General features: G+C 42.8%; 1 protein-coding gene across 4 annotated transcripts in view; it reads right to left on the bottom strand.

Moving 5' to 3' along the window:
- creb5b (cAMP responsive element binding protein 5b) overlaps positions 1 to 27,873 on the bottom strand; it is a 559,467-nt gene that overhangs the window by 171,858 nt on the left and 359,736 nt on the right. For all 4 annotated transcript variants that reach the window (XM_068059425.1, XM_068059416.1, XM_068059435.1 and 1 more), the window contains one exon: positions 16,185 to 16,311. In XM_068059425.1, coding sequence (XP_067915526.1) covers positions 16,185 to 16,311 — 127 coding nt within the window. The remainder of the gene's footprint in view (positions 1 to 16,184; positions 16,312 to 27,873) is intronic.

Below are 27,873 nucleotides of genomic sequence, written 5' to 3'. Positions count from 1 at the left end.
AAAGTGAAAGCCACTCACACCACTTACCACCGGTCTGTAATAAATTGGGGGCTCGAAGCTGGGATTCTGAACAATCAGATTAAATAAGAGATTTGGAAATGGGAGGAAAATTGACCTCTTAAACTGGGAAAATTGAACAAACAAGTTTTCTCCTATTAATCTTTTCTTCTCTATGGTGCTAGAAACAAAAATACATGGCTACATTTAATGTTAATGAGTTTGTAGAGCAGGGAGACATATCCCATGATACATTAAATCAATTAAGTATTGAAGAATTGAAAACATTAGCTACCCAGGTGGGAGTCATTTTCAAGCAAAGAAAAACAAAGAAACCTGAAATACTTAAGAATCTAGCTTGATATTTTAATCTTCTTCTGAATTCCCTATTTATTTCCTAGTGAATATCTTTTATTAAAGATCTCTAAGTTTTGCTCTTCCACACAAGTGGAAACACTGGGGTTAATTGAATAGCCCCCGAAAACGGTTGTAGGAATCACAATGCGCCATTATCCTGCGCATGTTTGATGTAATGTAGGCAACATTCCATCTTTGTGGCTACTGCTCATTTTCATGACTTCTGTTGACTAAGTGCATGAATCAGCAGTGTGCCCAAAATCAGAACTTCCTAGCACTGTTTAAAGCCTGCCTTCACTGCTTAAAGCTAGCCAGCACCTCTTATAGAGGAGATGCATTGTGGCTGCAACAGGTGCTGCGAGTCCTTTATGAGCTGAGTCTTGTATATTGTAGCGTAGATCGAGTGTTGTCTAAAGAAATCTTGGGTTCTCAGGTTCCTTGCAGGGCTAAAGAATAACTATTATATACAGATATAACTATTTACACTGTCCACAAGCCTGTCTACCCAACACACCTTGTGCTGCTTCTAGCTTCTTCTCAGCCTAATATCCATGTGACTATTACATCATTATCACAACTGTGGGAGGGGGTTAGCACTTGTGAGGGAAAGGGATGATTGAGAGTGAGTGAGTGATCGGGAGTGGGAGTAATCCATTGGGAGGGAGGCAGGACACCATGAGCAGGGTTAGCAATCTAGGGGGTGACCAGGAGAGGGAGCAAGGCATTGATGGGGAGGGAAGTTGGGAGAGGGTGGGGGAGAATAATTGGTGGCTGGTAGCAGTCCATGGTTTTAGTGTGGAGCCAGTAGGAGTAATGCTGCACCTTCTCGGCTCCATATTCAGGTATCTTTTAAAAACTCCAGCAGAACCTTTCAGCTGCATGTAGACCACACAGTCGGCCCATTAGTAAACAGGATCTCAATTGTTGGGCTCAATATTTACATGTAACACCTGTTACAGCCAGTGGTCTTGAATGCCTCTTTTGATGCCTAAGCTAATATCGTAGGTGGCACACATCCAGCTCAGAATGTACTCGCCTGCCACTGTGGATGCTCTTGCGGCCAATTTAAGTCTGTACACCAGGCACATCAGCATTGAGTTTCTAGGCCCATAATTTGCACCTGAAATGCATAATTAATGATGCTCTTTCTCAAAAATTGTGGATATAGCCCAATGGAAATGACCTAATGATCTGTTTTCGGCCAGGTACAAGCACTAGCTACCAAATCTACATATCTCTGCTGGTCCAAATTCTCCCATCAGTAGTGATCTGCCAGTCAGAAAATCTCCACTGCTATGGGGCATTTGAAGTTTTGAAAAAAAAAATGATATAATTACGATCAACAGATTGCTTTAAGTGTTAGGATGGAATGAACATATCACTGGTTATCCTCAGTTACAGAGTATCTTGAGAAACTGGCAAGCTGCCAGTCTAGTATATTTCTAGGAAACCAAATTTTTTATGTTTAGAAAGTACCTTTTTGGGAAGTACGTTTAGTATATCACGTCACATGTTTCTGCTGGAGGGGAAGTTTTGCTCTTTTCCAAGTGTGTGGGCCATGAGCTTGTTCTGGATCTTTTGCTACAGAAAAGGATACTGCAATATTCTCGATCTGAAACTGGACAAAGGTTTACCAAAGGGAATACGGATGGCTAAAAGTCCGCCACTGGACAAATTAGTTATTTTCCTCACATGGTTTTAGGCACAATTAAGTATTATCCCTACGGGCTTAATTCCTAGTGTGGACACCAAGCCAATAGGCCCCACCAAAGCTATCAGGACTCTTTGTTTTTATGTTGTGTTTGCTTGGTGGTTATTCAAAAGAAAATGGCTGAAATTCTGTGTCATCATGGGCAACATTCTAAACCAGATCAATAGAGAAAGAGCTCATAATGAACAAGTCATCCATCATGATAGGAATAAAACCAGCTTCTAAATGCACCTGGTTCATGAAAAAGGAAAATGAGGTGCTAAGTTGGTGCAAATTCAACCTTATCCTTTCCATGAGTCTGACTGCCTGTTGTTGATACTCCTGAGAGGTTAGCAAATTGGTAAACATCTGTTTATGCATATGCAGCACTGTCATTGATGGTGATAACTCTCAGTAACATTGTTGAAACATATCTCTCATGCTCACAGTGTTAACTTCATATTTGTTGGCAAATTCAAAACCAGATCAGACTGCCAGTATCTACATGTTTCACCCAAGGCTGATTCCCTAATCATTAGGTCCTGCCTGTGTTACTTATGTGCCAAGCAAAGTTCAATTTACATCACTGATTAAAATATTGAATTTAAGCACGAGTTTGGGGGTGACAGAATAGAGGGCCAATGATTTTTTTTTACTTAAGTTAAAAAAGCTCAAGGAATTGAACTTTTTGAAGCATCAAATGAAAGCTCCTGATCCAGAACACAAATCTTGGTGCAAATGTGGCACTTGAGTCAAAAAAGTCATTAGTATCCCTCTGTTTTAGTGCATATAATGCCGGTACCATTTTGCGTGAATAAACCATACACTAAAATCTCTAGAAATAAATGTAAATTAGAAGCCCTTACCGTTCAGTTTTAATGCCACAGAATACTTTGCATAGAGAGAAATTTTCACACAAATGTAATCAGGAAGTGACATTCAGGGGAAAATCCCTTTTACGAATGCATCCCGTAGTGAGCTGGCTCAGTAGAGAAATGCACTGTATGACCCAATACTGGTTCCTATAATAGGACAAACAAGCTCATCTAGTAATCTCAATTCTGAGCTACAATGTTTTGGCTTCAAACCACATTGGCTGTTGGAAATACTGGCTCTGAATTTTGCAGTCATTTCTGGTCTCCCGCAGTAACATCTTTGTCCTTGGGGTTCCACAAGTCTCCCACTGAAGTTATACCTGGAAGCCAAGAGAACCTATGCAGCATTTCAGGGTCACCATTATTCTACTGCCTAGCATTTTGATCTCCATGCTCTTCTTCAACCATTAATTTGCTCAGCAAAACCTTTACTCTCTCCCTGGTTGTTCCCTCTGACATGAACCCTACCTTCAGTCCCTCAAGACTATGAGGTGCAGACTCAAGCATATCTGGTGCACAACTGCTTTAGTCACCCATCATCAAATCTGGCTGGGCCATACAAGCACCATTAGGCCTCATTTCCTTCTGCCAAAACTACCCACTGCTCCAGGATCCAGAGCAAAGATAACCCCAAAGTCTTTTCGCCACTGTCAACCATCTCCTTAAACCCTTCTCCCTCTAGCCTCCAATAACAAGCTTGAGGGACTCATGGACTTCTTTGTCACCAAGTTTGAAACTATCTATTCAGCTGCTTCTGCTGCTTTCTCCCTTTCTCTTTGCTTACCAAATCAAACCACTCGCCAAGCTTCTCCATGCGGCAGCCCTCAACCTGTATTTCTCTCTAGCTTCTCTCCCATCTCTCCTGATGATCCTCTCTAAGCTCTTTTCATCCATGATACCTACCTCCTGCTCCTTTAACTCTGTTACAAAAAAAACTGATGACCTTCCTTTCTTGGTCCCCATGCTATCTGACATCGCAAATGGTTTCCTTCACTCAGGTATTTTTTCCTTCCCTTTCCAAACCACCATCATCACCCTCCTCCTCACAAAACCTACCCTCGATTTGTCTGTCTCAGCAAATTATTGTATCATTTTCAACCTTCCTTACCTTTCTAAAGTCACTGAACACGTTGTTACCTTCTAAATCTACAGCCAGCTCTCTGCAGCTTTCTGTTTGAACTTCTCCAATTAAGTTTCCATCCCTGCTACGGTAACAAAAATGGCCTTCACCAAAGTCATGAATGACACTATTTGTGACTGTGATCACAACTTTGTCCTCGCTTACCTGAATTAGTTGCTGGTCCTCCAACACCTCAAATTTAAAATGCTTATTCTCATTTTTAGATCTCTTTATGTTCTACCTATTTGAGAAACTTCCTTCTGCACCCCCCAACACTGCCCTCCCCACCACCCAAACCCAGGCTGCACACTCTAGAATTCCTTCCCTAAACCTCTCGGCCTCCACCACCCTCGGCTTCTTTAAGGCGTTCCTTGAGACCCATCTCTTTGACCAAGCTTCTAATAGTTCCTGCTTTGGCTTAGCATCCACGTTTTTCTCATTATGCCTTCATGAAGCTCCTTGTTTTTTTTTTATATGTTAAAGACATACATAAATGCAGGTTGTTGTTGGTGACTATTGAAAGTGAGATGTTATTAAAGGATTGTAAAGGCCTGACTGCACTGATCACAAATCGTAAAGGGTAACTAAATGTCTTAGTCAGTAATTCCACGCAAAAACTATTCTGTTTTCACCATCTATTTTCACCATAGGCCCAATATAAGGAAAATTTGCAGTCTCACTGATTTACTGTGGTTAAACATTTTCAAAAAATATAACCCCCAGTTCATTATAAGATTCCAGGGCAAGGTGTGGTTCTTTCATTATTACACATAAAAACACATTATTCCAAGTGTTTTCTGACTCAACGTACAATGAAGCCTCAGCATAGACCTTTACTCCACTATTCTGGCTGAACATACGAACTAGAAGCAGGAGTAGGCCACTCGGCCCTTCGAGCCTGCTCTGCCATTCAACATGATCATGGCTGATCTGATTGTTAACTCAACTCCACATTCCCACCTACCCCCAATAACATTTCACCCCCTTGCTTATCAAGAACCTATCTACCTCTGCCTTAAAGATATTCAAAGACTCTGCTTCCACTGCCTTTTGAGGAAGAAACGTCCAAAGACTCACAGCCCTCTGAGAGAAAAAATTTCTCTTCATCTCTGTCTTAATGGGCGACCCCTTATTTTTAAACAGTGACCTGACCCCTTGTTCTAGATTCTCCTACAAGGGGAAACATCTTTTCTACGTCCACCCTGTCAAGACCCCTCAGAATCTTTTATGTTTCAATCAAGTCACCCCTTACTCTTCTAAACTCCAACGGATACAAGCCTAGTCTAGCCAACCTTTCCTCATAAGACAACCCGCACATTCAACATATTAGTCAAGTAAACCTTTATTTATTTATTTATTTTATTTAGAGATACAGCACTGAAACAGGCCCTTCGGCCCACCGAGTCTGTGCCGACCATCAACCACCCATTTATACTAATCCTACACTAATCCCATATTCCTACCACATCCCCACCTTCCCTATATTCCCCTACCACCTACCTATACTAGGGGCAATTTATAATGGCCAATTTACCTATCAACCTGCAAGTCTTTGGCTGTGGGAGGAAACCGGAGCACCCGGCGAAAACCCACGCGGTCACAGGGAGAACTTGCAAACTCCGCACAGGCAGTACCCAGAATTGAACCCGGGTCGCTGGAGCTGTGAGGACCTTCTCTGAACTGCTTCCATTGCATTTACATCCTTCCTTAAATAAGGAGACCAATACTGTACACAGTACTCCAGATGTGGTCTCACCACTGCCCTGTATAACTGAAGCATTACCTCCCTATTTTTGTATTCAATTCCCCTCACAATAAGTGATAACATTCTATTAGCTTTCCTAATTACTTGCTGTACCTGCACACTAACCTTTTGCGATTCATGTACCAGGACATCCAAATCCCTCTGCATCTCAGAGCTCTGCAATCTCTCACACTTAGATAATATGTTTCTTTTTTATTATTTCTGCCAAAATAGACAATTTCACATTTTCCTACATTGTTCTCCATTTGCCAGATCTGTGCCTACTCACTTAACCTATCTATATCCCTTTGTAGCCTCCTTATGTCCTCTTCACAACTTACTTTCCTACCTATCTTTGTGTCATCAGCAAATTTAGCAACCATACCTTCAGTCCCTTCATCCAAGTCATTTATATAAATTGTAAAAGGTTGAGGCCCCAGCACAGAACCCTGTGGCACACCACTCGTTATATCTTGCCAACCAGAAAATGACCCACTTATGCCTACTTTCTGTTTCCCGTTAGCTAGCCAATCTTCTATATCCATGCCAATATGTTACCTTTTATTTTCTGCAATAACCTTTGATGTAGCAGCTTATCAAATGCCTTCTGGAAATCTAAGTATAGTACATCCACCAGTTCTCCTTTATTCACAGCACATGTTACTTCTTCAAAGAACTCCAATAAATTTGTTAAACATGATTTCCCTTTCACAAAACCATGTTGACTCTGCCTGATTACCTTGAATTTTTCTAAGTGCCCTGCTATAACGTCTTTAATGATAGCTTCTAGCATTTTCCCTATGACAGATGTTAAGCTAACTGGCTTGTAGGTTCTTGCTTTCTGTCTCCCTCCCTTTTTGAATAAAGGAGTTACATTGGCTATTTTCCAATCTAATGGAACCTTCCCTGAATCTAGAGAATTTTGGAAAATTAAAACCAACGCATGAACTATGTCACTTCCTTTAAGAGCCTAGGATGAAGTCCATCAGGACCCGGGGACTTGTCAGCCCGGAGCTCCAACAATTTGTTCAGTACAACTTCCCTGGTGATTGTAATTTTCTTAAGTTCCTCCCTCCCTTCCATTTCCTGATTAACAGCTATTTCTGGGATGCTTCTTGTATCCTCTGTGGTAAAGACAGATGCAAAATACCTGTTCAATTAATCTGCCATCTCTTTATTTTCCCTTATTAATTCCCAGACTCACTTTCTATAGGGCCAACGCTCACTTTGTTAACTCTTTTCTCTTTTAAATATCTATAGAAACTTTTACTATCTGTTTTTATATTTCTAGCCAGCTTTCTCTCATACTCTAATTTTTCTCTCCTTATTAATCTTTTAATCATTCTTTGCTGCTTTTTATACTCTGGGCTGAATTTTACAATTCCCCCCGACATCAGGGGTCGTAGCGGGGGGTGGTGGTGGTGGCAGAAAATGCCTCTGGGTGAGGGTCGCCATGCACCCCAACGCCAGGAAAGCCCGGCCCTAATTACCCTTATGCTCACCGTCTGTCCTGGTGCGATCTTCATGTCACTGGCCGGCACTCCCACGCCTTCGGATTCCCGTCCAGGGAGGCTGACCACTGGTGGGAGCGGGAAAGACGCAAGTTACTCAGTGCAGGTTGGGGTGGGGGGGGGGGGGGGGGAGGGCGGGGGGGGGTGTCGGGGGGAGCGGGGTCAAAGTCATATCATCATATCATTGGTGTAGTGGATGATGTGAAGGGCTTTTGTGCAACGTTTATGCACATTTTGGGGGAGGGGGGAGGTCAGGTGGACAAAGTAAGTGTTTTGGATGGGGGAGAGAGGACAAGTAATTAATTCTATGGTTATTGGGGGGGTGGTAGAGGGGCAAGATAAATTCATTAAATTTTTTAACATCAAAGTATCTTTAAATATTTAAATTGAATGGCCGGGCTCAAAGCCCTTTAAAAATGGCATCAGAGCCTGTGCACAGGCAGCCCCCCCACGTCATCGGGGGAGGGGGTCCGCCCCAGCTATTTAAATGAGCCACCGCAATCTACGACATGCAGCCCGCATGGGCGGACTGCCACTGTTTTCACCCGCTGCCTATTTCGGCGGCAGGAGTATAAATTTCAGTCCTTTGTCCAATCTTCCAAGCTGCCACCCATCTTTGCGCAATTATATACCTTTTCTTCAAGTCTGATACTAGTTTTGACTTTTTTAGTTAAGCACCGATAGTGGATCCTCCCCTTGGAATTTTTCTTTCTCGTAGGAATGTATCTATTCTGTGTATTCTGAAATATCCTCTCAAATGTCTGCCACTACATCTCGATTGACCTATCCCTTAACCTACTTTGCCAGTTCACTTTTGCCAGCTCTGCTTTCAGGCCCTCATAATTTCCCTTATTTAAGTTTAAAATAGCAGTCTTAGACCCACTCTTCTTTCCCTCAAACTGAATGTAAAGTTCAATCATATTATGATCGCTGCTGTCTAGGGGCGCCTTCCCTATGACATCATTAATTAAACCTATCTCTTTGCACAATACCAGGTCTAGTATAGCCTACTCTCTGGCTGGCTCCAGAACGTGCTGTTCTAAGAAACTATCCCAAAAACATTCTATGACCTCCTCATCTAGGCTACCTTTGCTCATCTGATTTTTCCAGTCTATATGTAGATTAAAATCCCCCATGATTATCGCCGTACCTTTCCGACAAGCTCCCATTATTTCTTCCTTTATATCCCCTCCTACCATGTGGTTACTGTCACGGGGCCTGTACATCACTCCCATAAGTGACTTCTTGCCTTTATCATTTCTCATCTCGATCCAAACTGCATCTACATCCTCGTTTCCTGAACTTAGGTCATCCCTCTCTATTGTGCTAATACCATCATTAATTAACAGAGCCACCCCTCCACCATTTTCTAGCTTCCTGTCATTCCTAAATATCATGTACCCTTCAATATTCAGGTCCCAATCTATGTCATCCTGCAGCCATGGCTCTGTAATGGCTATCAGATCGTACTTATTTATTTCTATTTGCGCTATCAGTTCATCTGTTATATTTTGAATGCTACATGCATTCAGATACAGAGCCTTTAGTTTTGTCCTTTTATTATTTTTGTAACCTCTCGCCTTGTCTGCTGATTTACTCCTAGATTTGTACTCACTGTCCCTCCCTGTCACAGTCTGTTTACCTTTTCTGAGATTAATACCGTTCTCTCTTACCTAGTCTCTACTCTTTGCTTTACCACTATTTAGTTAAAAACCCTCTCTACTTCGCTAGTTATGCTGCTCACGAGAACACTGGTCCCAGCAAGGTTCAGGTGTAGACCGTCCCAACGATACAGCCCCCACTTTCCCCAGAACTGGTGCCAGTGTCCCATGAGCCGGAACCCACTTCTACCACACCAGTCTTTGAACCACTCATTTCTCTAATCTTATTTGCCTGACTCCAATCTGCATGTGGCTCAGGTAATAATCCAGAGATTATTACCTTTGAGGTTTGCTTCTTAATTTGGTGCCTAGCTCCTTATACCGACCATACAGAACCTCTTTCCTTGTCCTGCCTATGTCGTTGGTACCTACATGGACCGCGACAACAGGATTTCCCCCCCCACCACTGTAAATTCCTCTCCAGCCCTGAGCAGATGTCCCGAACCCTGCAGCAGGCAGGCAACAGAGCCTTCTGGTCTCTTGCGATTTGCTGCAGAGTACAGTGTCAATCCCCCTCACTATTTTGTCCCCTACTACCACTACTTTCCTTTTTTCTCCCCCTACTTGAATGGCTTCCTGTACCATGGTGCCATGATCAGTCTGCTCGTCCACACTACAGCCCTCGCTCTTTCCATACAAGCTACAAGAACCTCAAACTTGTTGCTCAATTGCAAGGGCTGAAGCTCCTCTACTCCTACCTTCTCGATCCCCTTACCTGCCTGACTCACAGTCACACCCTCCTGTCCTGACCACTGATCAAAACAGATGACCCTATCCTAAGGGGTGTGACTGCCTTCTGGAGCAAAGTGTCCAGGCAACTTTTCCCTCCATGATGCATCACAGTGTCTGCAGCTCAGCCTCCAGCTCACAAACCCTGAGCTGAAGCTCCTCAAGCCACAGATATTTAGTGCAGATGTGGTTGCCATGACACCCAGGAACTCCCACATACTGCAGCCACAAAACATCACCTGTCCTGCCATCTTTATTGTGTTAATGTAATTACATTTATTTTTTTTAATTAATTGTTGTCCTCCTTACTGAATTCCCTCACTTACCAAACTCCCTTCTTCACACTCTGTGCCCTCCAGCAGCACTCAATGCAGACAAGCAACACTGACAGCCCGCTGAATTTACAGTCTCTAAAAACAATGGTGTGTCAGCTTTGCTAGAGCTCAGAAACCAGTTTAAGCTAGCCACCTTATTATCTAGCTACATCTACTGAGAGTTTGTATACCCCTGTTTAAAACTGCAAGAAACTTAACTTGCCTCTTAACTTAAACAGTAATTTAGTTAATTGCTAAATGTAAACAGAACAAAAACTAGACTTTAGAGAGATTAACCCTTATAAACCCCTCACTTACCAAACTCCCTTCTTCACACTCCGTGTCCACCAGCAGCACTCAGTGCAGATAATATTACATATTATTGACTTTCTTATTTCTATGCCACATTGTCTAAACATTGACAGAATTGCTCCCAATATCTACTTAACTAGTTTGCTTTTATGAAATTAGTAGCCAGTGAAGTGTGATTTACTAATAGCAGGTGATTACCATTTGTACAGTAAAAGAACTCTGAAATGTGCCCAAATAAGTATATTAATTGGTACAAAATTTGCACATTTTAACGCATTGAAAAACAAAATGGAAAATTCAGCATTGATCAAAGCTAGAGTCCAATGTTGCCTACACCCTAAAATTCTACAGAAAAATTACTTTGAGTTGATGTAAACAGCATTACTGGCTCCATGAAACTTGCTATCCATATGGCGTCCTGCCAAGAATGTGGGAGGTGGCTTGAATATAGTTACAGTTTCTAATAATCTCACTAGTTGTTAGTATAAGGAAAAGTAAAACCAGTGATTGAACCAAAAATTGATCCACTCACATATGTGACACACTTTAAAAACTCCATTGTTAATAAAAGCTTTCATAGTAATACCAATGTTTTATTACTTCCAATCATTTTATTAAGGCATTGACTTCTTACTGGAGTTCAGTTCCAAAAATAGTCTACCTCACCCAAAATCCACACATGCACACTGCAGTAAGGGTCACTGGATAGTTGATCAGGATCTTTTTTTTTGCCATTTTTTTGCCCTCCTTATTCCAAGGGCACTGAAATCAATTGTAGAGTCCCTATTGCCAATTCTGCTCGAGACCAAGTAACTGAGCACAGAGCAGGGTTTGAACCTGGGACTTTTCTGGTTTCTATACAAAGCACAGGGGATGAAATTGGTCTTTGATGGTAGCACAAAACAGATGATAACAAATTGGCAGCCCATTTACACCTTGCCTTATTTTCTTTTCCATTGACTTCAATGGGCTGCCACTTTTCTATCGCTGATTTTCATTCCACACACTTCTTTAAACTCTCTGAAAACATCATCCTGAGCCTCTGACCCTCAACTTGTCTTACTGGCCCCTTATTAATTATAAGATATTTAACAACCAGATAATCAAACTGTCAAATTCTTTTCAATCTCCCTTTTGGGCAATTTATACTCTTTTATATCATGGAGCTATTTTCATTGAAATTGAGTTTGCTTTCTTTGGCGCTGAATCACTTAAGCATTTCATTGATACTGTATGAAGGATTTACCAATAACAGAACACATGTGCAAGATTTGAATGTGCACTGGTCCTCCAATTACAAATGTGACTAAAACAAATATGTATGCATAAATCTTGTGCATGAATACATAGTCCAAACTTGGGGGAATCTAATATACATATTCCCACAAGGGGGAAAAGTAGGTCAAACAAATTCAGAGCTCCCTGGATGATGAAAAGATAGCGAGAAAGATGAAACAGAAAAAGGATGCAAATGACAGATGTCAGGTGGATAATACAAGCGAGAAGCAGGCTGAATATAGAAGATTCAGAAGGGAAGTGAAAAAACAAATAAGCAACAGGTAGCTAAAGTAAAAGGGGATCCAAACGTCTTCTACAGGCATATAAATAGTAAAAGATGATAAAAGTAGAGGAGCTGATTACGGACCTAAAAAGGGATTTATACATGGAGGCAGGGGGCATTCCTGAGATGCTAAATCAGTACTTTGCATCTGTCTTTATAAAGGAAGAAGATGTTGCCCATGTCATAGTGAAAAAGGAGGTAATTGAGACACTGGACAGGCTAAAAATTGATAAAGAGGAGACATTAGATAGGCTGAATGTACTTAAAGTTGATGTCGTGGTAGACTCCTCATCTTTTCAAGACTGAAGAGTCTGATGCGGGATTGGCATGGACCTCAACAAAACTGGCAGTTCATATTGTCATTGTTGGTGATTGAGAGAACGTCTGCAGCCGCGCTGCCTTTGGCTTTCTTCTGGACAAGTCAGATGTTGCGAGTTTGGCATTGATGGTTCTCAAAACATGCTGAACCAAATTTCAGTGCTTGCCTCCACATGGGCCGGTCAGCTGCAGTGTTTTCCCAAGAGGGGTGGTCTGCATTGCAGAAGTTTGTAAGGCTCTTTTTTAGGTTGCCCTTATATCATTTTTATTGACCACCTTGCTGTTGTTTGCCCTGAGACAGTTCCCTATTGAAAGTCTTCTTGGGGATTTTATAATTATCCACGCAGGAGACATAGCCAGTCTCAAGGCTATAGAAAAATTCTCATACTTCGGTAGTCTGCTTGCTATGGATGCCACTATTGATGAAGATATCCATACACCCTGAAAGCAAGTCTGCCTATGGCCGACTCCATGATCGTGTCTGGAAGCAGCATGGCAATGTTGATATGTCACTGGATGAGATGCATCCAAGGATACTGAGGGAAAATTGTGGAGGCGCTGCCCATAATCTTCCCAATCTCCTTAAATACAGGGGTGGTGCCCGAGGATTGGAAAATTACAAATGTTACACCCTTGTTCAAAAAAGGTGTAAGGATCAGCCCAGCAACTACAGGCCAGTCAGTATAACCTCGGTGATGGGAAAGCTTTTAGAAATGATAATTCAGGACAAAATTAACAGTCACATGGACAAATGTGGATTAATTAAGGAAAGCCAGCACAGATTTATTAAGGGCTAATCATGTTTAACTAAAATAAAATAAATGCAAAATACTGTGGATGCTGGAAATCTGAAATAAAAACAAAAAATGCTGTGTTTAACTAACTTGCTTGAGTTTTTTTGATGAGGTAATAGAGAGGGTTTATGAGGGTAATGCGGTTGATGGACATCCAAAAGGCATTTATAAACTGCCACAAAACAGGCTTGTTGGCGAAACTAGAGCCCATGGAATAAAAAGGGTAGTAGCAGTATGGATACGAAATTGGCTGAGCGACAGGAAACAGAGTGTAGTAGTGAAGGGCTGTTTTTTGGACTGGAGGAAGATATACAGTGGGGTTCCCCAGGGTTCAGTGTTAGGACCCCTGCTTTTCCTGATATATATTAATGACCTAGACTTGGATGTACAGGCCACAATTTCAAAATTTGCAGATTACACAAAACTTGGAAGTATTGTGAACTGTGAGGATGATAGTGATAAACTTCTAAAGGACATAGACAGGCTGGTGGAATGGGCGGACAAGTGGCAGATGAAATTTAATGCAGAGAAATGTGAAGTGATTCATTTTGGTAGGAGGAATGAGGAGAGGCATTATAAAATAAAGGGTGCAATTCTAAAGGGGTGCAGGAGCAGAGGTACCTGAAAGTATATGTGCACAAATTATTGATGGTGCCAAGGCAGGTTTAGAAAGTGGTTAATAAAGCATACAGAATCCTGGGCTTTATAAGCAGGGGCACTGACTACAAAAGCAAGGAAGTTGTTTTTATTTTTTTTTATTTAGAGAAACAGCACTGAAACAGGCCCTTCGGCCCACCGAATCTGTGCCGACCAACAACCACCCATTTATACTAACCCTACAGTAATCCCATATTCCCTACCACCTACCTACACTAGGGGCAATTTACAATGGCCAATTTACCTATCACCTACAAGTCTTTGGCGGTGGGAGGAAACCGGAGCACCTGGCGAAAACCCACATGGTCACAGGGAGAACTTGCAAACTCTGCACAGGCAGTAGCCAGAATTGAACCCGGGTCCCTGGAGCTGTGAGGCTGCGGTGCTAACCACTGCGCCACTGTGCCGCCCATAATAAACCTATATCACTGGTTCGGCCTCAAATGGAGTTATATGTCCAGTTCTGGGCACCACAATTTAGGAAGGATATTAAGGAATTAGAGAGGGTGCGGAAAAGATTCACGAGAATGGTTCCTGAGATGAGGAACTTCAATTGGATAGATTGGAGAAGCTGAGGCAGTTCTCCTTGGAGAAGAGAGGATTAAGTGGAGATTTGATAGAGGAGCTCAAAATAATCTGGACAGGGTCTGGACAGAGTAGATAGGGAGAAACTGTTCCCGTTGGTGGAAGGATCGAGAACCAGAGGGCACCGATTTAAGGTGATTGGCAAAAGAAGCACCAGCAACAGGAGGAAAACCTTTTTTACGCAGTGAGTGGATCAGATCTGGCATGCACTGCCTGAGAGTGTGGTGGAGGCAGATTCAATCAAGGCTTTTAAAAGAGATTTGGACAATTATCAGAAAAGAAAAAATTTGCAGGGCTACAGGAAAAAGACAGGGGAGTGCGCCTCAGTGTGTTGCTCTTGCAGAGAGCCACGGATATGATGGGCTGAATGCCATCTGTGGTGTAACCATTCTATGATATTATGATTCTATAATTCATATCGGGTCCTTAACAATCACAGTTGTCTCTAATGGCATTTTTGACAGTATAGACATCCTGTAGTGTGAAGGGGAAAGAAGCCATGAACAGAAGACTGCATTAAGCAGAAGTGAGACAGCCAAGGTTAATCAAATAGGGAACTGAATTTAAAGCTCAAAATAGGTCATCTTCCAGCTGCAATCTCACTTGCCAGCAGTAAATACTGAAAATTTGGACATGCGCTTTGCACAATTTGCTGTCCAATAATTTCTATTTAAATGGAAATAGAAAACTATTCACAGTTCACACCTGAACTACTGACATGTGCTATCACCGAATGAGGCTTCCTGTTGAGAACACAAAGTCAGAAAATTATCCCTAGATACTTCAACCCTCCAGTGTTTCAGTTACTAAGCTATTTGTCATGAAAGCATTTTAAAAATTTCTGATGAATAATCATTCAAAATGTAAAAGCCTGTCTTTGTTCTTCATAGATGCTAATTAATCTGCTGTATGTTTCCAGCATTTTGTTTTTATTTAAGATTTCCAGCAGTTGCAGTTTTTCATTTCTGTTTTAAAAATATTTTGTTTGTATTTTACATTTTGTTGATCTAGTCCGTATGTTAAGCTGGATGTCATTTTCAGCTGTTTCTTAAGGGATTTCACCAATCTTCGGCCAAAGTTACAACAGGAAATCACGAGAAGCTCCAGGGAATTTCAGGGGCTACATGTTCAAAAAATGGGTTTTAAGAAAAGTCAGCAGGCAAAAATTGGAAAAAAAGGCTCTAATTACTTTTCAACAGTTAAGTACAGTAATTTTGCAAATCCATCCTTGGTCAATGTCTGCTATTGAAAATGCATTTAAAAAGTCCAGAATGCCAGATGGAATTGTCCAAATCAAGGGATTCAATAATTAATAAAAGACCCACAAGGTCAATTTTGAAGTAATCACTTTCATCGAGCAGGAGGCATTTTTAAGTCAGGCCTCATTTGAACTCTTGTCGGGTGAGCTTATCATGCAACAAGAACGTTGAAATGCAGGAGAGATTATTTAGAAATTATCTTGTTTGAGTTAAGTAAGTCAACCCACTGATGTCACGAAATATAGCATGTTCATTATTTTGTATTATTACACAACAACACTGATTGAACTAAATGAATCTGAACTGTTACTTGGTATGTTCAATAACTGTAAATAAAACAGCTTAAGGATTTGTAACAAGCCTCGTCTCACCAAGTGTTTGTTCAGTGTACCTTCAGAGAGATTGTAGAGGCACCAATGCAAAAAACATGAACATCTAATTTCGATCATAAGGAGATAGTACTGTTAACCCACTCGGTTACACTACTGTACAAGGCAAAGAAGATGAACTCCCATAAAAGTTAAAATTCTCACACCACTAACAGGAGCAACTGATGCCACTGAATCTGAGAAGGTATCTTGGCAGACTCAAATTTGTAACAAGATGATTATATGCCATGCTGGATGGGCCTGAATTTTCATTTAAATAATAAGATGGTGGTAAATACAATATTAAGGTCTGAAAAATCATGAACACTTACAGGCATCAATACTGCAGAAGATACTGGCATTGTGGAATTGGGGAGGTTGCCAGGCATGGACCCTGGCATGGGTTGCCTGTGTCTGTTGTGGAGATGCAGTAATGAAGATAGAGACCCTGGGATAGGCCTGAGGGAACAAAAAGAGATGAAGGACATCAGAAAACAATTTTAACGAACAGAATGACAGGTGAAAAACACAAAACACCTTAACAAAAACACAATGGCCTCAATATTAACTCCTCCATCAAGGGTGGGAAATGATTGGCAGGGGGAGAGGGTTAAAGTTGTAATTTGGGGAATGAGTGCCTGACACACTGCATACGCACCCACCACCCGTTTTATGACGATGGATATCATGGCTTCAGAATATCCTGCTGTGGAGAGGCGGGAAGCTTAATTGACATATTTAAATAAGACTCCCACAGTGCAACAGGGAGCCCAATTTAAAATTCACTGCTGCTGTATAGGTTTCCCAGGAGTCAGGAAAACCAGCAGCGGAAAGGAGGCGGGAGCTTCTGGCTCTACAAAGTAAATACCTTTCTAAGCAGTCCTTGTGGGCGAGGAGGAGAAGCCCTCCTCTTGGTTCATTAAGGAAGCCTCAGCCTCGCCCCTTCAATCGCGGCAACACTTTCACCCACCTACCATACCCCACTCCACCCCGGTGTGATCACTGACCTCCCCATTCCAGCCTCAATGGCTTTTCTCTCCCTCCAGCCCAATGACCTCTCTCTCCACCCTTCTGCAAACGCCAACCATCCCAACTTCCACAACCTCCCTAAGCCACAATTGCCAATCATCCACCACCACCCTGCCCCCCGCCCCCTGCTGATTGCCAGGGATCGTCCCCAAGGGTCCTGAACATGGCCTCCCGCTGCTTGTTTTACCTTCCGGCTGCCGGTCAGGCTGTCAGTTTGGCCGCCAGCCAGACAGGAAACGGAACAAAAAAATTATTTCGCGCCCCGGCCTTGCCAGGTTCTTCAGACATTTTTGGCCTCCCCAGCATCACCCCATAAATATTGGGGTTAATGGGGGAATTTTTAACTCACAGGTGGCAAGCCAGCAGGGCGCACAGATCACCAGTCCAGGAGCTTCAGGGAAGACCTAGTCTATTTTAACAGCCTCATTTGCATCCTGCACGCCAGCTTCCCACTAGAAACAGGTGTCCAGAGGCACATCATCAGCTTTGAGCCCGCAAACATCGGATGGTCCAAAGGCAGCCAGGCCGCCAGTCAGATAAGGCATGGGTGCGGGTAGTTTAGAGCAGGCTTCACAGGTGAGATGGTGGGGAGAACCCGGGCGGCAGTGGACAAACATTATTTGTGGGCTCTAGAGGCACACGCCTACTCTTCATGGCACCACAAAGGAAACTTTAACACTTATACGATCTCTACTTCCCACCCAGTAGGTTTACTGAGCAGCGAGTCCAAAACAGTTTCTTCCATTTAGTAGTTTGTCAAAATTGGATTGGTGTCCTACCAAAATAAATTTATTAGCTTACCACCTGAGTTATGCGGGTACCTCAGCCACCCAAGAAAAAAACAGCGTTAAAATTACAGAAATAAAAAGTACCTTTTATTCATCACGTAATCAAGGGTACATATCACAACACAACAGCAGCTTCCCAATACACCAGAGGGAACTGAGCAAGCACCACATACCAATAATTTACAATTTGTAAAGCTGAATGATTTTAAAACTGGAAATCATGTGTAAATCAAAGAAGGTGAATTCTTGACTTCATTGCTTATTTGCAAATACCTCTTTCTTTCACTCCCTCATAAATGTACACTATTTCCTTATACTTTATCTTCTACTGCTGTGCTTGTTTAATCCTGATCTAATTTTACCTGTCTTGCTAATTTTTTCTGACTGTCCTGAAAATGTTGACTTCTTGTTGGGGTACAGTTATACAGCATATTAGGAAAATATAACTTTACACATGTACCATTCACCTGCCAGTACTTCACCCAAGTGATCATCTTAAATATGTGAACCTTGACAATGAATGTTAACATGTTATTCAACCACAGCCAAAACCAACCTAATCCACACCCAAAGCCATTGATATTGCAAATGTTAGTACTGACAAAAAACAAAATAGAGCTCAATTTTCATATTTAGATTTTTTTTTAAATTTGGTTCACTTGTTTTTAGATTCTGTTTGTAACTCTGAATTGGCTGTCAGATAACTACTCGTCATTCCAGGTATGTACCAGGTAGATGGTTTATTTTTAGGTTTTTATTCAAACACAGTTTGAGATCATTTTGACAAGATGTTTTTCATTGTATAAACAAAATAGCTTCGAGCTCCCTTTTCCAGCAGAGCAATTGAGAAAAAAAACTTAAAAGCACTTGTCAAGAAAACACTATGCCAAATTAGAAATATTAATTAAACCAAAAAGTGCTGGAAATACTCAGCAGGTCTGGCAGCATCCATGGAGACAGCAGCAAAGTTAACATTTCAGGTCAGTGACCTTTCATCAGTTAGAAGCTTAGATTATACTCTTAATGGAGAAAATCCTACAGTTAACTTTTAAAAAAACTGGCAGCCAAGATAGCCACTGCAATTTGCATCTGAAACACCTTTGCACATTCCAAGGCCCAACTGGAGCCAGGAGTCTGAGAAGTCCTGGACCCAGAACAATGGCTTGCTCTAAATATTTGAATTACCTAGGATTGCTTCATTAGCACGGCAGCCAAGGAAATTCTGACACATTGACTTTTGCAAACCCCTCCGAGTGTAAATACAGGCACCCTGGGGCCTGTGGAGCCAATTCTGAACCTTTTATCTCATTAGAAGGTTCCAGAGAATACCCTGAGACAGTCATGTGAATGTCTGTCCATCTCTGAAAGACAGGGAGGTTTGTTACACACAAAGAGACAAGCAGTAACTGAGTGTGCAGCAGCAGAGAAGGTTGTGTGCCTACCTTTCTCTCTCTCCAGAAAACATCAAGTTTGAAAACTGTCTGCAACTGTGGACCTTTCAAGCCTGCAGACTGCTATAGCCAGAGACCAGGAGAAGAGAGCCACCTACAATTCTGCCGCCAAGAAAATCCTGAGCAAACCTCAAAGTGCACTTTGACCTACCAAAGACTTCAAGAATACAGCTCCAGCCGGAAGACCACCGAATCATCCAATCTCAGACTGTATATTTAAATTTTATTTATTCTGGACTTTAATGAAACCAAAAAACCTACTTTCCACTTTGTAATCTATTTGTGTGTGTGTGATCCTTATGTGAATGTGTGCGTGAATGTATAGCATATTTTTTATTATTTTAGATCGGGGTTAGCTTGTTGAGTATAATAAACTTACTTCTTTCTTGTTTAAACTCAAGAAAATCTATCCGATTGGTTCTTTCACGATCATATTACTGGTAAAAGGTCAAACACTCACTTTGGTGGTAAGCACAGCCCTGTTGCGGTCAAATAAGAGGAAGGGCAAGAGGGGCAACTGTGACCAACCCCCCCCCACCCCCCCCCCCCCCCCCCACTCCTCACCTTGGCTGTAACACACTCATCTGTCTATTGACATTTGATCAGGTTTGGATAACGGGAAAACCTGTGAAAATTATTTCTATTGTTACAAGAGGATGATTCTTAAACTTCTGCACCTATTGTGACCTCCATTTCTGAGCACAATAGATCAGGAAGGTCTCAGAATCATTCTCTGTTTTGTGCTGAGTCAACTGGTCTCAGCTGGGGCAGCAGTAAGGGAAGAACATTTGGGTCCAGTGGCCCTGTGCTTGGAAATGGAAACTTGGGCAGGGTTTCCACTGTTGATCACTGTTCAATCAACACTGCTAGAAGGTCACAAACGTGGACAGTAGGTGATAGGCACAGACATAATCCCTCAACATTCAAGTAGCCTTCTGCAATTTGCTGTCATGGTTCATACATGGATAATGGCTACTTGGGTGAAGACCCAGAGAATGACCACTGCCAGTGGAACTGAACCTCAATGAGGAAGTCAACATCTAAAGAAGGGAAGAAAATTGGGGAGAAAAATTTGATTTTTTTGAAAGTGCTTATGCACAGCATGCTTCATTTGCACTTAGAATTCTACTGGCAAAATATTTACAGTTATTATTTTTCCTTTGAAAAAACAGGCACTTATTTTCCTTCATTAAGGTTTCATATTTAATGCTTGATCTTTTTGTCCTCCAAATTTTCTTTGTCCTTCCCCACAAGCAATTACTCTTGGGGAGAAGGTCTACAAGGGAATGTGGCCTTCTGGTACTTCACCCAAAAGGTCGTTCCTGACGTAGGAGGCTGGACAGTGAATATCAGCAGGCTATTCATCCGTGTTGAGGGATAATTGCAACCAAACTAATTCCTAATATTTTCTGTAACCCAGAAGCAGTACTCTGAGGCCAAATTGAGCAGCCTATTAAACATGAGATCAGCTAATTCTCTACTGAGCAACGATCAAACCAAACACTTAATGGTCTGTATGACCTAATACCACATCAAACCCTCTAAACCACCTTAGATTTTTTTTTTGCCTCTAAATGGTGCATTACTGGTTCTGCTACAATGTCTGAGTGGCCTGAGCTGTTTCCATGCAACTTCCATTTTAGATCAAATTTTCTAAACAGATTTTTGTATCCTCTTCCCACTCTCCACTACCCCAGATGAAGAAAAACAAATTCTCATTTTTTTTTTCTCCATTGTGCCAAAAGCAGCTGGTGGCTTTGAAAGAGGGCTTTGTCAATCATTAGGAGACAAGCAAAATCTAGCCCTGGTAACTCATGCACTGAATTCATTGTGGAAAAGCATTCTTAATAGCAAGTCAGAGATCATGAAAGTGAGAGTCCACCTGTGATCATAACAAAGTTACCAACTCTCCACATTTGGAATGAATAACTCACTTTTTGGATTCCTGTCCAATCCGTTCATACAGTGGTCCCTTGAACACCATTGATTGAAGCATATACGATCCTGAGGGGTCTTGACAGTGTGGATGTAGAAAGGATGATTTTCCTTGTGGAAGAATCTAGAACTAGGGGGTCACTATTTAAAAATAAATGGTCACCCATTTAAGACAGAGATGAGGAGAAATTTTTTCTCTCAGAGGGTCATGAGTCTTTGGAACTTTCTTCCTCAAAAGGCGGTGGAAGCAGAGTCTTTAAATATTTTTAAGGCAGAGGTAGATAGATTCTTGATAAGCAAGGGGGTGAAAGGTTATCGGGGGAGGCGGGAATGTGGAGTCGAGATTACAATCAGATCAGCCATGATCTTATTGAATGGCGGAGCAGGCTTGAGGGGCCGAGTGGCCTTCGCTTGCTCCTTGTTCGTATGTTCGCATTTCTAACTCTGGTTGACTCCTCCTCCAGTGATTTGCCTCTTCTGTGCAGGAACACCTCCCACAGCTTAAACCACTGTGAAGCAGTAGGATAGGAGTGAATTCCCACCCTCTCCCATGGGGTGTGCCCTGACTTCAGATTTTGGAAGCCCTCTAGCTGATCTTTGCCAGATTATTGGCTCAGACTTGAAAACACCTACCATAATAAGACTGCATGGCTGTGATCATGGCCACTCCCTGGGCTCACTGTCAGTTCTTTGCCAGTAGGAAAACATACTGTTCAATTTTTAAAGTGTTTATAGTGCATATAATACGTGTGCTGAGTAATTTTCACTTAATTGAGGTAATTACGATGAACAATTTAAAAGGTGAAAAGCAGGTTTCCCAGCAACAAAGAACAGCCAGTGAGTGCAGGGGTAATACCCACAAAGAGGAACTTTGATGGGGCAGAGAGATAGGCTGAGGGTAGAGCAAGGACAGGGTGGGGAGTAGGCTGAAGGGAAAGAGAAAGTTGTACAGAGAATTAAAGGCAGAAAATTGTAGGCACAATGGGCAGCATTTTTACTGAACTTGACACACAGGAAGCAGGTTGGGCAGAAAGTTGTGGGGAATCTACAAATTGGGATTCCCAACACGCTGTGGACCTTTAACTCCACGGTGTGTCAATGAAGTTACTGATTGGTTAACCCCACCCGGAGACCAGCCTGATTGACAGGCTGGGGTTCCAGTCGGGAAGGGAGCCACTCAGTGAGGGCTGCAGCAACAGGTAAGTCCGCGCCAGGAATTGGGGGGTGGGGGGTGGGTGGGGTTGCAGGGAGGGGTGGTGACTGGGGACAAGTGGCAGGGGGATCGACTGGGGGGGATGGAAAATTAGTGGAAGATGAGAGTTCGAGTGAAGGGGTATCAAGGAGAGGGGGCTTTAATCAGAGGGGGGATTATCAGGCAGGGGGGGATCAATCGGAGGTGGGATTGGGGGATGGGGTGTTTGATCATGGGGGTTCCATTGGGGACGAGGTGTATGATCGGAGGGTGGAGTAAGGGGGTCGATTGGAGGGGGGTGGTGATTGGATACCTCGTTGTGGGGAGGGAATCGGAGCCCGGTGATGGTGGGGAGATCAGGGAGTTGTTGAGGTGGGGCTGAAGGGAATCGGGGCCCCCTGGTGGAATCGGAGGCCTCAGGGGAAGGTCTTAGGAGGGGAGGGAGGAGTGGTTGATGCACGATCGCAGAGGCTTCACACAGGCACCTCAATCCAGTGTGTAGGTGTAAAGAATCCACCAAATGCTCGCCTCGATGAAGCTGGCTTGGGAAACCTAGCCGACCAGAGTTAAATTTTAAATAAGGCTCACAGACTCATCATATTTTTAGTGCATCTCACCTCCTTGGAGCAGGTTGGTTCTCTGCTCAACTTCCAATCTCAGTTAAAGTAGGTGGGTTAGGGGCGGATTTAGTTAGTAAACAGATTTTTGAGACTTTAACTCTCTACCTGACCCAGACCCGCCAATTTTTTTAGGTTAAAGTTCAGCCCAATGAGAGAGAGAGAGAGACAGGAAAAATCAGACATGAGCAAAAAGAAAAAGGGAGATAATGCAAGGTAGACTCACAGGCACATCTTAGAGTGAGAGGTATAGATACATAGGGGACAGAGACAATATACAAAGAGAGATACAGAGAAACTTTCAACCTTATTGATATACAATGAACTACAGATATAAAAAAATATAGCCTGTCCACCATCTACAAGGCAGAAGTCAGGAGTGTGATGGAATACTCTCCATATGCCTGGATGAGTGCAGCTCCAACAACATCCAGGAAGCTCGACACCATGCAGGACAAAGCAGCCCACTTGATTGACACTCCATCCACCATGTTCAACGTTGGCTCCCTTCACCATCGACACACAATGGCAGCAATGTGTACCATCTACAAGATGCACTGCAGCAATGCACCAAGGCTCCTTCGACAGCACCTTGAAGTACAAGGGCAGCAGATGCATGGGAACACCACCACCTTCAAGTTCCCCTCCAAGCCACACACCATCCTGACTTAGAACTATATCGCCGTTCCTTCACTGTCGCTGGGTCAAAATCCTGGAACTCCCTTTCTAACAGCACTGTGGGTGTACCTACCCCACATGGGTTGCAGCGGTTCAAGAAGGCAGCTCACCACCACCTTCTCAAGCGCAATTAGGGATGGGCAATAAATGCTGTCCTAGCCAGCGATGCCCACATCCCCTGAATGAATAAAAAGAGATGGAAAACATGTAGGGTTATAAAGAACCACCGACATATATTTATCTATATGTGTGCGTGAAAGAGAGAGGGGTTGAACATAAGAACATAATAACATAAGAAATAGGAACAGGAATAAGCCATTCAGCCCTTCGAGCCTGCTCCGCCATTTAATGAGATCATGGCTGATCTACTTTAACACCATTTTCCTACACTATCCCCACATCCCTTAACGTTTTTAATAAGTAGAAATTTATCGATCTCAGTCTTGAACATACTCAACAACTCAGCCTCCACAGCCCTCGAGGGCAGAGAATTCCAAAGATTCACCACCCTCTGAATGAAGAAATTCCTCCTCATCTCAGTCTTAAATGGCCTATCTCTTATTCTGAGATTGTGTTCCCTTGTTCTAAACTCCACAGCCAGGGGAAACATCCTTCCTGCAGCAACCCTGTCGAGGTCTGTAAGAATTTTGTATTTTTGAATGAGATCACCTCATGCTTCAGAACTCCAGAAAATAAAGGCCCAGTCTATTTAATCTTTCCTCACAGGACAAACCTGCCATCCCCCCAGGAATTAGTTTGGTGAACCTTTGTTGCACTCTCTATGGCAGTATATCCTTCCTTAGGTAAGGAGACCAAAACTGCACACAATACCCCAGGTGCAGTCTCACCAAGGCTCTATATAATTGCAGTAAGACATCTTTACTACTGTATTCAAATCCTCTTGCAATAAAGGCCATCATACCATTTGCCTTCTTATTTGCTAGCTGTACCTGCATGTCAGCTTTCAGTGACTCATGAACAAGGACATCCAAGTCCCTTTGAAGTTCAACACTTCCCAGCCACTCACCATTTATGAAATACTCTGTATTTCTGTTTTTCCTCCCAAAGTGGATAACCTCAGATTTCTCCACATTGTATTCCATCTCCAAATTTCTGCCCACTTGCTTAGCCTCTCCAAATCCCCTTAAAGCATCTTTGCATCCTCCTCACAACTCACACTTCCGCCTAGTTTTGTGTCATCTGCAAACTTGGAAATATTGCATTTAATTCCCACATCCAAATCATTGATATAGATTGTGAAAAGCTGGGCCCAAGCACTGATCCTTGCGGTATCCCACTAGTCACACCCTGCCAACCTGAAAATGACTTATTCATTCCTATTCGGTTTTCTGTCTATTAACCAGTTCTCAATCCATACCAGTATATTCCTCCCAATCCCATGTGCTCTAATTTTGTTTACTAACCTTTTGTGTGGGACCTTATCAAAAGCTTTCTGAAATCTAAATATACCACATCTACCAGTTCCCCCTTCTTTTGGGCCTCCTTATCTCGAGAGACAATGGATACGCGCCTGGAGGTGGTCAGTGGTTTGTGAAGCAGCGCCTGGAGTGGCTATAAAGGCCAATTCTGGAGTGACAGGCTCTTCCACAGGTGCTGCAGAGAAATTTGTTTGTTGGGGCTGTTGCACAGTTGGCTCTCCCCTTGCGCCTCTGTCTTTTTTCCTGCCAACTACTAAGTCTCTTCGACTCGCCACAATTTAGCCCTGTCTTTATGGCTGCCCGCCAGCTCTGGCGAATGCTGGCAACTGACTCCCACGACTTGTGATCAATGTCACACGATTTCATGTCGCGTTTGCAGACGTCTTTATAACGGAGACATGGACGGCCGGTGGGTCTGATACCAGTGGCGAGCTCGCTGTACAATGTGTCTTTGGGGATCCTGCCATCTTCCATGCGGCTCACATGGCCAAGCCATCTCAAGCGCCGCTGACTCAGTAGTGTGTATAAGCTGGGGATGTTGGCCGCTTCAAGGACTTCTGTGTTGGAGATATAGTCCTGCCACCTGATGCCAAGTATTCTCCGAAGGCAGCGAAGATGGAATGAATTGAGACGTCGCTCTTGGCTGGCATACGTTGTCCAGGCCTCGCTGCCGTAGAGCAAGGTACTGAGGACACAGGCCTGATACACTCGGACTTTTGTGTTCCGTGTCAGTGCGCCATTTTCCCACACTCTCTTGGCCAGTTCCCCCTTATCCTCCTAGTTAATCCTCAAAAAACTCCAACAGGTTTGTTAAACATGACTTCTCTTTCATAAGTCCATGTTGACTCTGCCCAATCCTACCATTATTTTCTAAGTGTCCTGTTATCACCTCCTTTATTAGATTCTCGCATTTTCCATATGACTGATGTTAGACTAACAGGTTTGAAGTTCCCCGTTTTCTCTCTCCCTCCTTTCTTAAATAGTGGGGTTACAATTGCTGCTTTCCAATTGTAGGAACCATTCCAGAGTCTATAAAATGTTGAAAGATGGCCAGCAATGCATCTACTATCTCTACAGCCACTTCTTTCAACACTCTGAGATGTAGATCCTCAGGTCCAGGGATTTATCTACTCGAAGTCCTATTAATTTCTCTGGTACTATTTATCTACTAATATTAATATCTTGCAGTTCCTCGGTTACACTAGTCCCTTGATTCTCCATTATTTCTGGGAGGTTTTTAGTATTTTCCTCTGTGAAGACAGACACGAAGTATTTGTTTAGAGACTCTGCCATTTCCTTATTCCCCATTATAAATTCTCCTGACTCCGCTTGTAATGGGCCCACATTTGTTTTTGCTAATCTTTCCCTTTTTACATACCAAAGAAGCTTTTACAGTCCGTTTTTATGTTTCTCGCTAGTTTAATCTCATATTCTATTTTCCCTTTCTTAATCCTTTTCTTGGTCCTCCTTTGCACAGTTCTAAAATGCTCTCAATCCCCTTTTTTTGGCAACTTTATACGCCTTTTCCTTTGATCGAATAGAATCCTTGATTTCTTTCGTTAGCCACGGTTGGAACACTTTCCTTGTTGGGTTTTGTGCACTAAAGGAATAAATGTTAGCCATTGCCTGTCTACTATCATATCTTTTAACGCAGTTTCCCAATCCACCATAGCCAATTTTCCCCTCATACCTTCACAGTTTCCTTTGCTTAGATTTAAGACCCTAGTTTCTGATTGATCGAATCACTTTCATCAGGACGTCTCCTGAAGTTATAGCATTGCAGTGGGACCAACCCTGAGGAAATGTAATCCCGCCAGCCCCTCAAGGAAGTCTTTGGCCTCCTCCCTCAGCGCTGATTGCCAACCACAGCCCCAGCCCTGATAGCTGACCTCCCCCCAGCACTGATCGCAGGCCTCGCCCTGATCCTGACCACGGGCGTCTCTGATCTCATGATTGCTGGGGGGCCGTCCCCTAGGCTGCTGCCCCCTTGACACTGGTGTTCCATTCCATCTCCTGGCCAGGTTGTCCATTTGGCTGGCTGCCAGGTGAGAGATGAACCTACAAAATGTGAATGGGTTCCTGCCATTAAGATCATCAGGGCAGCCACATCCCTGGCCTTGCCAAGTCCTTTGGGCATTTTGGGCCTCACCCTTACTCTCCCACCTCCCCGTAAATGTTGGGACCCTGTTCTTTTGCTTTAAAACAAAATCCCCTATTTTCTCTACAAATTCAGAAAGATTTCCAAATTGCTTTGCATGAGGTGTAGATGCATAGAGGAAGAATCATTTATGTATATGTCATCATACTGGTGTCCATAGTTTGCAAGAATCCTGGGGTTTAGAATTGACATTCTCAATTCTAAAAAATAAAATTGGATGGCAGTCTGATCTGATCATTGCATTTAAGTACTCAAGAGATTCACGAGAATGGTTCCAGGGATGTGGAACTTCAGTTATGAAGACAGACTGGAGAAGTTAGGATTGTTTTCCTTGGAGAAAAGAAGGCTGAGAGCTAATTTGATAGAGATATTCAAAATCATGAGGGGTCTGGACAGAGTAGATCGAGCAAAACTGTTCCCACTCATGAAAGGATCGAGAATTGGTAAAAAAAATCAAAAGTGACATGAGGAAAAACTTTTTCACGCAGTGAGCTGTTAAGGTCTGGATTGCACTGCCTGAGTGTGGTGGAGGCAGGTTCAATTGAAACATTCAAAAGGGAATTAGACTGTTATATGAAAAGGAACAATGTGCAGGGTTCCAGGGAGAAGGCAGGGGAATTGGTGCCATTCGGAGAGTAGATACGAAAGGCCAAATGGCCTCCTTCTGCGCGGTAACAATTCTGTGATTCTGTGATACTCTTCTCAGCAGTGGTGCACTCGTAATACATACACCT

Source organism: Heterodontus francisci, chromosome 2 (genome assembly GCF_036365525.1).
Source record: "Heterodontus francisci isolate sHetFra1 chromosome 2, sHetFra1.hap1, whole genome shotgun sequence".
Classification (NCBI taxonomy): domain Eukaryota; kingdom Metazoa; phylum Chordata; class Chondrichthyes; order Heterodontiformes; family Heterodontidae; genus Heterodontus; species Heterodontus francisci.
This window is presented reverse-complemented; position numbering and strand designations above follow the sequence as displayed.